Consider the following 15,575-nt stretch of genomic DNA (forward strand, 5'->3'; position numbering starts at 1 on the left):
ATTAAAAAGAATATATAACATTTTTTTGCCAATTAAAACTAATTTAGATTTTTTATTAAAAATAAAAATTTTTTTGATTTACTTTAATTGAAAACAAAATAATATTTGACGTTAAAATTTCAGATTCTTATAATGCTTATTAAATAATACACATAAAAGTAAAATTTAAAGATTTCTAAATAAATATAAACTTTTTTATAATACAAAAATACATGAAGACATATTATATATAAATATTATTTAAAAAAAAATTCTAAATGAGACTGATATCTTCAATAAATATTTTATATAGTATATTTAATTAAAATAGTTATATACTAATATAAAACTGCTAAATATTTTAAAAAATTTAATGCATAATCTTTAAAATTTATACATACATATCTAATATATATGTGGACATAATATATATTAGCTATATTTATTGCTATATTAATATCAATTTTCTTTATGCCTTTTTTTTTAATAATAGAATAATTATAATTAAATAATAGAATAGTTGCTTAGAATAATTCCAATCCTAATTATTGAGTCATGAACTTTTAGAAGCGAACTCGCAAAAGAAGATTATAAAGAAACGAAGACTTCTGTAGACATCTTTTCAATGTGCTAATTGTATCAAAACTTAAAATTTTTTAAAACAGTGTTAATTTTCATTACCCAGAATAAAAGTGTCTTCGGCCTACTTTAAGAAATACTTGAAGATACTTGATTTTTTAACAGGCTAAATATATAATACAGACTCTATAAAAAAGAAATTTAAGTGTATATTGTGAGTTGGCTACCGCTGAAATTTAGGGTTAGGGTTTTTATCAATAGTATACAAAACTGAGTTCTAGTATTGTGGATTGCAAAAAGATAGCTATACCATATTTCGATTACCAATATAACTCTATATTATCGCATCGACAAAGAAAATAAAGTCACTTGTTTGTTAAGAATCATGCTTATCTAGCTCCCGCAAAACATTTTATGTACTCTTAGTAACAACTGAGACATAAGAATAATTACCTAGTGTCATTAACATCTTCCTAATTTTAATAGGAACTTTATCGATTTATATCTGAATATGTAATGCTCAATAGAATAGCGCACAGAAAGTCTGAGTCTTTGATGTCTAACTAATCTTTTTTTTTGGTCACAAAATGTTTCAGTATATTACAACCAACCAGCTCACTGATATTTCATACGACAGTCTGTACTATTTTATCTAGAATACCTAAAACCTGAAAGAAAAGAATAGTACTTTGAAACTGTAGTCACTTCAACTTTTGTTATGAAAAACTTTTCTACTTCAAAAATAAAATTCATTAACTTATGTTGAAATTTGCTTATCTCTACCCTGAGGATAACTGTTTAAACACATTTAGAATCAAACAATTTAAAAGATATTCACATTCTTAAAATTGTGATTTTTAAAAAGATTTCATTAACTTTTGTTTTTAATTGAAATTTTTTTTATTTTTTGTTTTGGAGTTTGGGGTTTAGGTACCTGAACTACCTGTTGTTACTTCCGGGGCACAATCGCCTATCCAGGGAATGGTTGTCTTTCGTTGACAATGTTTTGCGACTGCGATGACCTCGTTTATCTACAATAACAGCAGTTGGACCGCCATTTCCACCACTAACGAGAATACCACTATTGCCACTGCTACCACTGTTATTGCCAATATGACGCGGAGTATTGATGCGTCTCTCTACAGGTGAAGCCTGATCATTATTAGACTCCGTACTCGAGTCAGGTCGAAACATATCTGAAAAAAAGTATGGGTTGGGTGCGACAGATTTCAGTTTTGTTATTGAACTGCCGTCACGCCTACTGCCATACGAACCTACTGCAACACGTCCATCATTGCCACGCGTTGACTTACAAGGAACTCTATACGTAGGCATATTAGAGAACTCAGTGCTAGGACTAATACTAGTATCGGACTCCGATTCACAATGTCCATCTGCATTAGCGCCACCACTACTGCTGCTATTACTTTTATTTCCACGACTACCATCATTTCGTGTTGATTTCTTAGAATGTCCTGACTGTGAACCCGCTACCATTGTCATCGATTTAGAAAGTGTAGATTCATCTATACTCAATCAACTTAATTAGAGAACATCAAACCATGGAAATCATGCATTTACCATCTGTATTGAAATAACGTTGCTTATGCCAACTAGATTTTGATTTTACATGTCCAAAACCAGAGCTTGGCAAAAGTGGATATGCAGTTGCATTAAGATTGTCTCCTTCGGGATGACCAAATGTTTTGAATTGCATTGTATAATCCAATGGAGTTGCAGTAACACCACGAGAGGGTGGTGTTTTAGCTGGTGCACCTGTACGCCCACCATTTACACTAAATGTTGCATATGGCGATATCTCATACATTTCTATTGGTTTTGGTGAAATGAAAGTGCAAAGGAAGTATATGTCATTGAGTGTAAACTAAAGAAACAATTACGTCATGTGCATAGTACGCAACAATGTAGCCTTAGGCTTCTTTTCAATTGGTTAGCTTTGCAGTTGAGCACTTACCTGATTCATTTGCCTTGTCTACTGTCTTTACAGGTGATGCACTGTACACTTGCTGATTGCGTCGATTGTCGTGGTCTTCTTTGTAATCACCCGGCAGAGCTCTTGACTCGTATCCCTCGGCCATTGGACCGCACAATGTTCGTCTATGCTTAATTGTTAAAGCACTGCGAATAGAAGTTTTATCGACGTTAATTAACTTCATTTGTATTGATATGAAATTTAATTTAAGATACTATTTAGTGAAGAATGTGATAAACTTTGAAATAAGGAAAAAATAAACGAAGCATTATACAGAATTTAATCTCTATGAATTATTTATTTGTTAATTTGATTGTTCTTTACCTATCACTTATTTAGTTATGAAAGGTGGACAAGATTGGCTTATAAGCAGTAAGTACCAATAAATGAATATTGTTTTAAGTCTTTATATAAAATAATGAAAAAGTTTTTTAATGTTCTTCACAATAGAGCATAATGCCCACAGATGATGGGATACAATTCGATTTTGTAAAGATGTTTTCATAGACAGGTAAGGTGCTACTATCAAATCTTCCGCAACCTCGATGCAATGTTAAGAGCATCGTCATTGAGTTAGTTGTATCTCAATGGGAAATTTGAAATAATTATCATGCATATAAGTTGTGTCTCTTAGTGAAACAATTAGACTAATCGACATATTAGATTAAGATCTAACAAATATACCTTGATATATTTACATACGACTAAATCAGATGCCACGAGTAGAGAATTATGCATTTGGGTATAAATTTTATTTGATTTCTATATTCTTTGCGACAATTCTACTATGCTTTATGTTGATATAACTAAGTTCTGGAGTTATGGGGTTTTAACATTGCATGTTTCAATATGATAACCTCAACCATCTGTGCCTAGTAGCAGTCGTTTATGTGGTCAATCCCAATTGTTATCAGATTACTACGTTTGGTTAAATAAAATATACTACTCAGAACACCAAAACACTTTGTTGAATCTAGTTCTGGAGAAATCGAAATCTCTCTATAAGTAATTAGAAACTGTTATAATAATAATTTTATTGCTTACTGCATTCTTATCCAGAGAAAAACACACCTTGTTAAGAGATTTTAATTTTAAAGAATTGCTAGAATACCCATTCTTTATTGATGACGATATAAAAGTAGTGGATCTATATATTTTCTCCTCATATTTTTACAATAGGCCTTAATTCAATATAAGCTTTATATTTCCATTAAATAATTTCCATTGAATTATAATGAATTTAAGTTGCGCTTAATTACTATTTGTCTGTCATAAGCCGAAGTTAATTTCCTGCTCGCGTAAAAGTCGATTTGTCAAAAATAAATTGACATTTAAAGTATTTTAAACAATTTTTTTCAACATTTACAGACTCTAATCTTATTATGATGCAGGAATTTGAAAAATGCCCAGACGAACTTCTATTAAAATTTCATGGTGCACAAATTGCAAAATAAACGTTAATACGCTTTTTCCATTGGAGACCCATTCATGCGTTACTAATTCACCACAAAACCCAGTGAAATAATTTCCTAATTAACATGGCGACTAATTAATGTCGAGGGAGGATTTCGTTTTTATAATTTTTACTCAATGCTTGAACAGATAAGCCGGTTGAGCTGTGAACTGAAAGCGAAGTAAGTATCCGGCAGATTTGCAATATGCCCACCCTTCGCACTTGACCAGTCGTTGTTAAACGTACTTTGCGAATCAATTTAACTTCTAATCTTAAGAGTAGAGTACGGGTGAAACATTTTTTCATTACAGTTAGTTATAGAGACATAAACCTGAACATTTGCCATACTTACATTGTGATAATGGCCACGGTTATAATGACAATTACTATTAACGTTGAGAACCAATCACCGTTGGTGGGATTTGTCGCATTTATCAGATTGTTCATCAAATCATTTTCCGATGGGAAAACTGAAGGTGGTGGAATAGTTACACCATCCAGATTCGTTGTGGAAAAGTGGTAATGTTCGGTGGTTTTGCCAGCATCGTTCGTAGCTGATATACGCAACTGATACCATTTGGCTGGCAGGAAATCGCAAAATATTAAATTTTCACGATTCTCTTCAGCGTTCGATATGTCAGAAGTAACAACTGTCCAACGAATGTCCCCTAAAATTTGAAAAAAGCAGAAAAGTAAAAATAAAGTTATTTTAGTAATGAAAAATTCAATCATATAAATGAAAGCAGAGTCAAGTTAAAATGTCAATCACTTATTAGGAATTTAAACACATAAAATTGATTGAAAAGAGCTTATCAATTTTGCATGAAGCCATTAAAGCTTAACTGCTTTATGTATAAAATATGTAAATATTTACTTTGAAAACAGCATTACACATATTTAATAAAGTTAAAATACGAACGTTGAAAAATTATTTTAAATTTTATAAAAAAAAAAGTGAATTATGTATGCTATATATTTTTTTTTTTTAATAAAATAAAAGTAGTTCAAATATGTGAAAAATATTCACTAGCACTTCAATTCAGTCCAATTGCAACAAATTGCCTCAATCTAATATATTGAAATTGATGGATATTTTATTTTGATTATTACTTTTGCGCTTTACCATATATTGACTTCGCCAGTACCAATAAATCTTCCATGGCTTTGTTTGCATTTTTTCAGTTCCATTCGTTTGTATCTTTTGTTTACAGTTATTTCTATTTTTATTTTTTATTCTCTTATATGTTTGCCATTTTCACTTTTACTGCTTTATATATTTTATATCATTTTTATTTATTTTTTTATTTATTATGTTCTAACTACAGTTTTTATCACTGATGGAACTGACGAAAAACTCGATTAAATCCAATGAGCTTTTCACTTCAACACGCTTTTCTGCATTTGCATATTTTTCATATTTCGTATAAAGAGAATTTCCATTTTCCCTTCAATACAGTTTTTTTTTTATTTCGTTTTTTTTTTGATTATTTATTGACCATAATCATTAAAATGATTAACTTTTAATCAACTCGCCAATTGTGCCAGACTTTTCCATTTAAGCGAATTGATTTAATGACTGTCAAATTATTTAATTAAATTTTGTTTTATAAATTGCAAATGTGAAATAAAAGCTTTTATTATTGTTAAAATAGCATTTTTTTTCAACTACTGATACACGCGAGAGAGTGAATGATACACAAAAAATATCCTTTTAAATGAGTTCAAGTGGCCTGAAGTCATGCAAAAGGTTCGATAAAGTACATAATTTTAACACCAATTCGGCAAAAAAGAATTGTAATGTATGAAAGTCGTCCTGTTCCACACATTATAAAAAGGGTTCATACATAAGCCAACTTATCACCAATTAACGCATTTAAGCATTCGTGAATGCATACACAAAGTGTAAACTATTTGAACATAAAGTCCGAAAAGTGAATGATTCTGAAGCAATAAGTAAGCAACCCAAAAAGCGAATCATTCTAAAGCAATATGAGCAAGCTAAATACTCGAATGTACAAAAACAGTTTAGAAAGAAAGACAATATATTAACTAAGAGACTAGCATTATTCATTAATAGATCAATCCATATATCAAATTTTATAGGATCCAATTTCTGAAACTTAAAGTGCAAAAAATATGTATAAAAAACTAAACATGTAGATAAACTAATAGATGTTTCCAACAATCCGTGATGACCGATATGTGGTTGTAACCGAAACAACTGTATGGTCAGTCCAAAAATCCATTTTGAGGAATCAATGCCAGTTCAAAAAATGATATACAATTAATTTTAATAGTTTTTCGAACAATTACTGATGATGACTAGTTGTATCTAAAAAAAATGTATGGTAAACTCAAGAGTTGATTTGCTGAGTAAAAATCGTTAAACTTACAGTCAAAAAATTATATACATTTAATCCATTAGATATTTTCAAAGATCACTATTGATGACAATGTGGCTGTATTCAAAACAACTCTCTGAGCAGTCAAAAATTTCATTTTAAAGGTTTACTTTCTGAATCTTACAGTTCCAAAAATTATACATTATATACGTAAACCTAAAGATTTTTCCAAAAATCGCTGATGTTCAATATGTAGTTATGTCTAAAACAACTACGTAGGCAAGCTAAGACTTTATTTATTTGAATTTATTTAAATAACGTATGTTAAATATAAGATATATCTAAATAATTTATCTAAATAATTTAAACTAACTTTTTGGACTTCAACATTTTTTCATTATTATCATATTAGGTGGTAACTAACTAACCTATACCAGTGGTTCCCAACCGGTAATCCGCGAGTTGGTTAAAAATGATCCGCGAATCAAATGGATACATAGCTTACAGTTTGTCCACTGAGATCTCACTCGTAGAAAATAAGCACAAAATATTTCCAAGTAATTATATACCTATTTTATATAGCCTATATAATTAACCTTAGTACTTATACAATTCATTATGCATTACACCAGATATGCATAAAGCATATTAAAATAATCATACAATTTATGATTCTTAAACTTTGTGATCCCTACAATAACCAATAATATCATTATGATCCTTGGTCAAATAAAGATTGGGAACTACTGAGCTTTACGAAACACATTTCTTGTCATGGGACAAAAATTTTGCAGTTATGAGTTCATTTATATAGATGATTTTAAATACCAATCATATAAGTGCGAATAAGGGCTCTGCCATGTTTAATATTAATTACTAATTATGTGATGAAATATGTGACCCTTCTTAATAAGAGCAAATATCGATGATAATAAAACCATTTAAAAATTAATCGACTAACCACAAATAAAAATATTCTAACTTCAAAAATATTTCCAAAATATATAATAAAAAGTGACAATACGCTTAGTTTTTAAACTTTTAATTCATAATTAATTACTCACTTTATTTAGTTACTATTTAAAATTTGTAGTTATAATTGTTTAGTAAAATGCATATTAATTTTGTTTCCAATTTAACACATAAAATTAGCGTGAATTACATAATACATAATACTCATAATATGCTATAATATTGATAAGAATTTAATTAAATTACTAAAAATAGAAATTAAAATTTTTAATTAATTAATGTACACAGATTACACTACAAACAATATATGTTGAAGATTGTTTATTTATACAAACACATACTTACATACAATATTCAAAAATATAAATAACAAGTGAAAAAATGTATATACAGGATAATAGTACAGAAAAACAATATTTTCGATTTATCATAAAACTAATTTTGAAATAATAAATCATCATACGTGCACAAAATCTAAACTTAAATAAGAAATCATGTTTTATATAGATAGATACTATATCTGTATCTGCTTTGCAATATTTAAATAACTCAAGTATACTCGAATTTGAAGATTTGTATCATATGATCACTTTACTTGTACGGAAATGCTCGAGCTACTCGAAGATGTTTACGTTTAGTTTTCATACTCACTTTTACGGCACTACTCGAAGATGTTCGAGCTACTCGACGAAGATGTTCTACCTACTCGAAGATGTTCGAGCTACTCGACGAAGATGTTCTAGCTACTCGAAGATGTTCGAGCTACTCGAAGATGTTCGAGCTACTCGACGAAGATGTTCGAGCTATTTGAAGATGTTCGAGCTATTCGAAGATATTCGAGCTACTGGAAGATGTTCGAGCTATTCGACGAAGATGTTCGAGCTACTCGAAGATGTTCGAGCTACTCGAAGATGTTCGAGCTACTCGCAGATGTTTACGTTTAATTTTCATACTCTACTTTTACGTCACTATTTTACATAATTTGACTTAAAAAATCCGTGTACATATTATTCTATCTTGAATCAAAACTCGCATGTTTCTAACTTGTCGATATTTTTTTTGTTGTACTATTGAAATTTAAATTTGCAAAAAAATTATTAAGGTTTGACTTATCAAAACCACATCTAATAACTGCGAGCATTTAATGAACTGCACTGCTCAACAAATTGAGTCGTCAAAATAAGTGCGCTTGAGTTACACAAAAACCACAAAAACGAAAATGCATTTTATTATTTCTGTTACTATCACTAAATTTAATAATGGTTGCTTACCCAACGGCCGATGTTCAATGGAAAAATGATGAATTGGACAACCGCCATTGTTCCAGGATGACAACTTCAAATTAACGCACGTCGCATTTGTGGCAATTAGCTCGTTGCCGTTTGGCGCTTGCGATACTGCAATGAATGTAAATTTTATTTTATATTGCGGTTAAAATGTAGATACACGCTCCACTGTATGTGTAAGTGCAGGCTTGCATGTGATATCAGATATCATAACGAAGCTTGCAAAAGTAATTTTAATAGATATTCGCGGATTTAATGGATTTGAACGCAATTTCCAAACACGGACACGTTGTCGCAGAGAATACGCACCGCACAACATTTGTTGACCGCAACAACATGCAAAAGTTGGTTGAGCGGACAAAATGTGCTGTGGTGTCCTTTAATGAAAAAGCCTTTAATTACAAATACAGGGTGCAGCATAACACAAGTGGTGTGGCACAATAGGTTAGAATAATATTCCGCACTCATACAACATTATTATTTTAATTAAAAAGTAAAAATATTGAAGCAACAAATCGTTCTGATTACCTTTGCCCTTCGTCCAGACATTAATTTCCTCACTAGCTGAGCCGTCACCAACAATATTGTGTGCTGACATTTTAATTATGTACTGATTGCCACACTTTAAGCCAGTTATCGTATAAGCGTTGTTCTCGGGCATCAGTTCGGTTTGTGACCAGGTTTCACCACTTATGCGATACGATATAGTATAACCCTGTAATGGAGCGCCGCCATCGTCTGGTGGATCCCAGCTAACACGTATACTGTCAGCAGATGCATATTGTACGATGATTTGGGGGGCGGCAGGTGGTTTCATTGCAATCACCTGATACTGAATTTCGTCACTTCCGAAAAGATTGTTTGCTGTGCAAGTGTAATTTCCGGACAAGCTGCCTTCAACTCCTTTTCCGTGTATTTTTACAATTTTTACAATTTTTTCATTCAGTTTTAGTTTTGCAATTTTTGGAGGTTTTTTTTTTTTGTTATATTTAAGTTCATGTGTGTTGCAATACGTTCCGTTGGCATGTGATGTGTATCAAATAAATTAAAAGTGAAAAAGATACAAGGTAAAACGTATAAAATAAAAGAAAGTGCATGAAATAACAGAAAATACATTTATTTAAGTGCTATTTAATGTACGTTTCAGCTGCAGATAAACGCAGACAAGCACATCAACATTTTAAGCTCTTTATGCCTTTCAGACTTTCGCAGAACGCTTAAAATATAAACTGCACTTGCTTTAAATTGCATTTATTAAATTACCTGTCCTTTAAGGATATTTAAATGGGAATATGTTAGAGTGTCGTGCGAATACGCCATACTTACGATGTATTTTCAGATTGCCCTCATTGGTAACTTCATAGAATGGGCTAAATGTCACTGGTCGGTCTCTGGTCAGCCATCTGGCCCGTGGCGTTGGATTGCCTACGGCCAGACATTCTAAAATTAAGCCGGTACCGACCGCTTTCCGCACCACTTGACCAAACGAAGCGATACGTGCTGGCGCTGAAATTGAAAATTGAAAACTTTCAAATTGAAAATATCTGGCAACAATGTAAAGTATTCATGGCGACATTAAAATGGCGTTTAATTTGCTTTTATGCCGAATTCGCAGTTTATGAACGTGTTTTGTGGTCGAGTGCGAATATCAAAACATTGTTGCATATTTGCTGATTACGTTTCCTTTTCCTTTTTTTTTTGTTTTCAAATACAACTCTGTAAATCGTATTCGTTTAACTCAATTTTAAATGGAAAAATTAATTTTAACCACAAAAATTGCATTTCAATTCATGCAATTGCAGCAATCAAATGCGATTTGATATGAATTCAACTTAGAATGATTGTAAGTGTATGTCACAAAGTTAGCTCCCAAAATTGAGGTAATACGATTAGACTCACAGATAAGATTGTCTATACATTATTAGCAATTGACCGTATAATAGCAGAGATTGGTCATAATATATGTTTATTGTTTTCAGCGTTCTTAAAATAAGGTATATAATAAAATCCCTATATATTATAATCTATATAATATAATCTATATAATGTAATCTATGTAATTTAAATCTACATAATATAATCTATTTAAACTGTGCAATTTTTGTGAATCAGACTTCTTCTTTTTATTTAACATGGACAGAAATTTGTTATAATTTTATACTAGAGTTGAATAACACAATTTATTAAAAATTATTAATTAAATTATTAAAATTGCTTTCACGTAGCACTATATTTAAAATATCGCTTAACATATACTATATAAGACATGTTATTGGTTTGAATTGAATGAGAAAGTTAATATAAAAATATTTGATTAATGTTTTAGTCGAATGCTAGGAATGTCACATCCACTGATGTGGAAAGGCACTATAATTGAAATGTCGCTTACCGCAGACTATATAAAAACTGCTGGTGTTAATGAAATAACAAAGAAACAGTTAATATAAGAAATTTTGCTTTATGTATTGATCTCAGCTTTCTTCATCAAATTATATTCTAACTTACTAATGACTGATTAATTAACTGATGAATTTCTTTTTATGTAATATGAATATTTCAGTATTTATTCATAATATGAATAATTTAAGGTAAGAGTTTGGGCTTTACATCAAAATTGCTGTGGTGGATTGATGCAACAATTATTAGACTCATGATTACTTATGGAACAGCAGTCTGGAAGAATTGCACAAAGTAACAAACGGCAATTCAAACACACAACAGTATACGAGGACTGCATAAATGTACTGACTATAAGTCCTATGTCAACCATGTGATCATGTCGGATGATATCCATTGTGACCCTCTTAGAACTTATGCCTCCGCACATTCAAATTCAATCTCAAGCAAGGAGGTCCTTCTACAAATCACCAATAATAACATCATTTTGGACAGTTGTCTCAATCGCAGTTAATTTGATATAGTTGCAAAGCAACCACTTTAAATTGTAATACTAGAAATGATCATAAAATGTTTTAACACTAAACTTAGTAATAAAATAGTTGGAATGGTGTAACTGCAAGATAAATCAAAACATCCTAATTTAACATATAGTCAGTTCCTTTACTTTATAAAGAGTCGGAATAAGTAAACGCTAAGAAAATCTATTTTTTAATCAGAAATTTATGCGATAAACAGGTGTGCTTACTTTAACCTTGATTCTTACTATCAGAATCATTGAATGGGCTCCCAACTGATAGGTAACTTTCAAAAAATGGTCTCCTGGAATATTCTACCAGAGCTATGTTATTATAATCGAAGATTAAACTATAACTTAACAAAGCTGGGAACTTACTTTAACGAAGCTTGTAACTTTTGTAGGGAAGAGTGTGAGACCTCTAAACAGATGCAGCGAGTTTGTTAGGCACTGATGCCTAAACGATAAAAATATCTTGGTAAGCATCACATATCGAACGAAGAAATAAAAGTCTGTAATATTATTTTGCGATAATTATTGTTATTTAATCAGTCATACCTATATTTAATTGACTGACTGATTCGATATTCAGAATTATTATGTTCCAGTTGAAAGTTTAACAAAAAACTGATACGATGGAATGCATTCTTTTTTTAACAAACACTCGTAAATGTTTTATACGACTAATGCGACAAGTTTGTTAATCAAGAAAACCCACAACATAAAAATGAGCCTCATTAGGGAATAAAATTTTAGTAAAAGAGCACCTCTTTTTCTTTTTTGTGTATTGGTTGCACTGTCACAAATCTACATAATAATTTAGGTAACTGCGAGGTCTAACTTGTGCTTGTGAACAAACGTGAGTTTACTAGTGTGTTGGATTTTTTTTATGTAACAAAATATCGAAGCTAATCGAGAGATTTAAAAGGTGGAGAAGATACTAGAGATAATGTGAGATTTTACATTTCCATTAAGAACAAAAATGACGAACGAATAACCCAATTAGATGAATTAGACGAATTAGAAAATATAAATGAGATGAAGTCAAAGTCGCAATCAAATTTTCGCTATATCACTGTAAAACCTTACAATATCCATATGGCATTCTAAATATATATTTAATTAGACTACTATTAAAAGTACACTAAAGGACAAAACAAGTAATTCTATCCAAATGGTTTTCAAAATATCATTATCACTGCAAATCCCAATTATTCTAGCAATCTGCAGCAATTAATTTAAATAGCAGTTTTTTTGAATCGGAAACGCTTAAATTGTATGTTCGTTAAATACTTTAAATTGGCTTAAAGTTTTCAATCATTAAAGCTGCAAAAAACAGTGGATTTTTTTAATATTGAGTAAGCAGAGAGTGCCAGTTTTGGCTATTTTGTTTATATGAAGGCATGCAGACCAACCGCCAATTTAAAGGAAAACATTGTTTTCGGTTTTATTTGTATGGAATGTGTTTTGCATGAATTCGAGTTGTGTAGTAACTCACCTCGTGTATTTGTGGCTTGTGCAACCACAGAAGTCGGTTCACCTTCACCAACGGACGTCGAAGCTGATACCCAAAATTCGTACATTTGATTCTCTGCCAAGCCACGCGCTTCATATGTCACCGGATAGCCATTCTCGTCCACTCGCACCATATGGGCTGAACAGAAATAAATTTGAAATTGAAAATATTTTTAATTTTCCAGCAATAATTTTTGACTTCTGGATGAATAAATGCATTAATTTAAAAAAATTAAAACTAACAAAAACTATTTAACTGTTTTTTTCTTTTTTTAATTAAATTGAGTACTAACAAAGTAACTCCTGCTCATCTTCTGTTTGAGCCGTTAAAGTCAATATAAAACTCAGTTTCATAGTTGAGTTCATAATTTCGAATGAACCGATTTCAGTGGAGTTTACATTGCTGAACATAATCACATAAGTAACGATTAACTTAAAAACTTTTGTACAAGGACATTAAATTGTAATGGCAAATCGCTGCACTTCCGACGTTTCCGCATAAAAAAACAACAGTAAAAAACGTTAAAACTTTGCGAAGTGCACTACAATAAATACTGAAAGTGTCCTTTTTAACAACGCCAAATTGAAATCGTAAGCAGAAAGTTTTGCCTCTTGAAGTATTTCTCAAAAATGTACAAAATAAAAAATTGTATGTAGTACAAACGGTATTGTATAAAAATGTTGCAGACAAAGTTTATTCGTTATATGAAAACCAACATTTTTATAATAAAATAAAATTTTTGTTCCTTAACTCTTCTTCTGAATCCTTCTTCATGCCGTTTTAAGACATTACACTAAGTATGGGAACACAATCATAACGATAAAGGCAACTTACATTTTGCTTGTCCTTTACGACCTGCCTCACGTGAGTAGACGGTGTAGTGGGATATGATGCCATTGCGATTTTTTGGTGGCAGCCATGATATCAAAATCGAATCAGCCGTCAAGGCAGCTGCTTTTATGGACGCTGGTGCATCAGGCACATCGTCCTCTGTCTGACAGTATAATGGTTGACTGGCCATGCCGTCTCCTGTCGCTGTGTATGCCAGCACACGTAACGAGTAGTTTGTGGCTTTATGTAAAGTGTGCAAATAGGTTTCCAGATTGGAGGTACGCTTAACTTCCATTTTAGCAGGAAAATCAACTGAGAGTAAACAAAACAAAATAAAACGAAATAAAATTAAATAGAATTGTTTAATTTAGCAACTAACAACTCGACTTTAAGTAAATGAAGTGATTAGAGCTTAAGAGTTGCTATTAAAACTCAAACGAATAAATGTCTGTACAGCATAAATAAATTTATAATAATAGTACAGTAATAAATGATAAGTATTCACATTCTTAACTAAAGAGAATTTGTTGGTAATTTATCTAAAATCTTTTGGAATTCAATAGCGAGAAAAGTCATAAAAAATCTAAACCGCAGCATAATTCCACGACAAACTTTTCACATTTTTATGGCTGCCTTTCTTCTTTATTCAATGCAAAACATTTTTCTCTATTTAACGCTTAGTGATTTTAAACGCTAATAAAAATATCGCATCTCCATCTAGTATCCAGCATCATAACAATCAGCAACACAGCAAAAACGACTGCGATGCAACTATTCACAACCGCATAAACAACAATATTGACCGACGAACTCCGGAACAGAACAAGTGACTCCGACGGAGGAGCGCACAGAATGCTGATAATAACAGAAATCGAACTAAACCCAATGGTATAGAATATTGACTATGCATACTTTATAGACTGCAGCTATAGGAGCAGTGGCTGCATTAAGTTGCAACCAATGCAACATTAGCAGCACAAACTCTATATATATGTATATGCCATTAGTATGTGTGTTCACGTATTTGCTTGCTTAATTCAAACTCACTTTGATTCACAATTGGACGGTATAAAATTTTATAGCCTTGAATTATGCCACCATGAAATTGCAATGGCGGCTCCAGCCAGGATATCTTCAGACTTTGTGACGATAGTGCCGTACAATTGACATGTTGTGGTGGTGCTTCAGGCACTGCAAGTAGACAAAAATAGAAAAAAAAGAGAAAAATTTAAATTTCTGTATGTCTACGTCTGCGGCATGTTCAGAGTTGGTAATGGCATGAACTGGATTCTTAGCATTCGTAAGCCAGTGCAAAGTGTTGCAATGTGGAGTATGTGCTGCATATCCACATGCTGCACAAATAAGTATACTCTCACTACCCTCTGCCTAATTACGGATATGCAAAAATAAATGTTAACAAGTACTTACCACCCTCAGCTGTTGTACCGAATATGGCAGCACTCCATGGACCCGAGCCGAAACTATTCAAAGCGCGCACAGTTACCGCATATCTGGTGTATTTACGTAGACCACGTAGTGTTGCTTTCGTGGTGGCCCAGCCGCTCACAATCACCGACTTCAATGAATTATTGACAACGCTAATGTAGTTCAAGTTTTGTTTCTCCTCGCTGCAGTTCACCGTGTAACCAATGAGTTCACCATTCCAAGATTCGCGAGGTGGTATCTAAAATTGCAACAAGGATAAGGGGA

General features: G+C 31.7%; 1 protein-coding gene across 2 annotated transcripts in view; it reads right to left on the bottom strand.

The window, feature by feature from the left end:
- The window catches only part of LOC119686352 (Down syndrome cell adhesion molecule-like protein Dscam2), a gene marked incomplete at its 5' end in the record, with an annotated part of 87,680 nt that overhangs the window by 618 nt on the left and 71,487 nt on the right, over positions 1-15,575 (bottom strand). Inside the window, 12 exon segments of one of the 2 annotated variants that reach the window (XM_038100922.1) lie at positions 1,502-1,754; positions 1,833-2,084; positions 2,140-2,388; positions 2,534-2,697; positions 4,357-4,672; positions 8,590-8,715; positions 9,133-9,507; positions 9,931-10,110; positions 13,017-13,172; positions 13,869-14,177; positions 14,913-15,056; positions 15,294-15,549. In XM_038100922.1, coding sequence (XP_037956850.1) covers positions 1,502-1,754; positions 1,833-2,084; positions 2,140-2,388; positions 2,534-2,697; positions 4,357-4,672; positions 8,590-8,715; positions 9,133-9,507; positions 9,931-10,110; positions 13,017-13,172; positions 13,869-14,177; positions 14,913-15,056; positions 15,294-15,549 — 2,780 coding nt within the window. 2 annotated transcript variants of the gene reach the window in all.

This window comes from Teleopsis dalmanni, chromosome 2, assembly GCF_002237135.1.
Source record: "Teleopsis dalmanni isolate 2A chromosome 2, ASM223713v2, whole genome shotgun sequence".
NCBI classification, from domain to species: domain Eukaryota; kingdom Metazoa; phylum Arthropoda; class Insecta; order Diptera; family Diopsidae; genus Teleopsis; species Teleopsis dalmanni.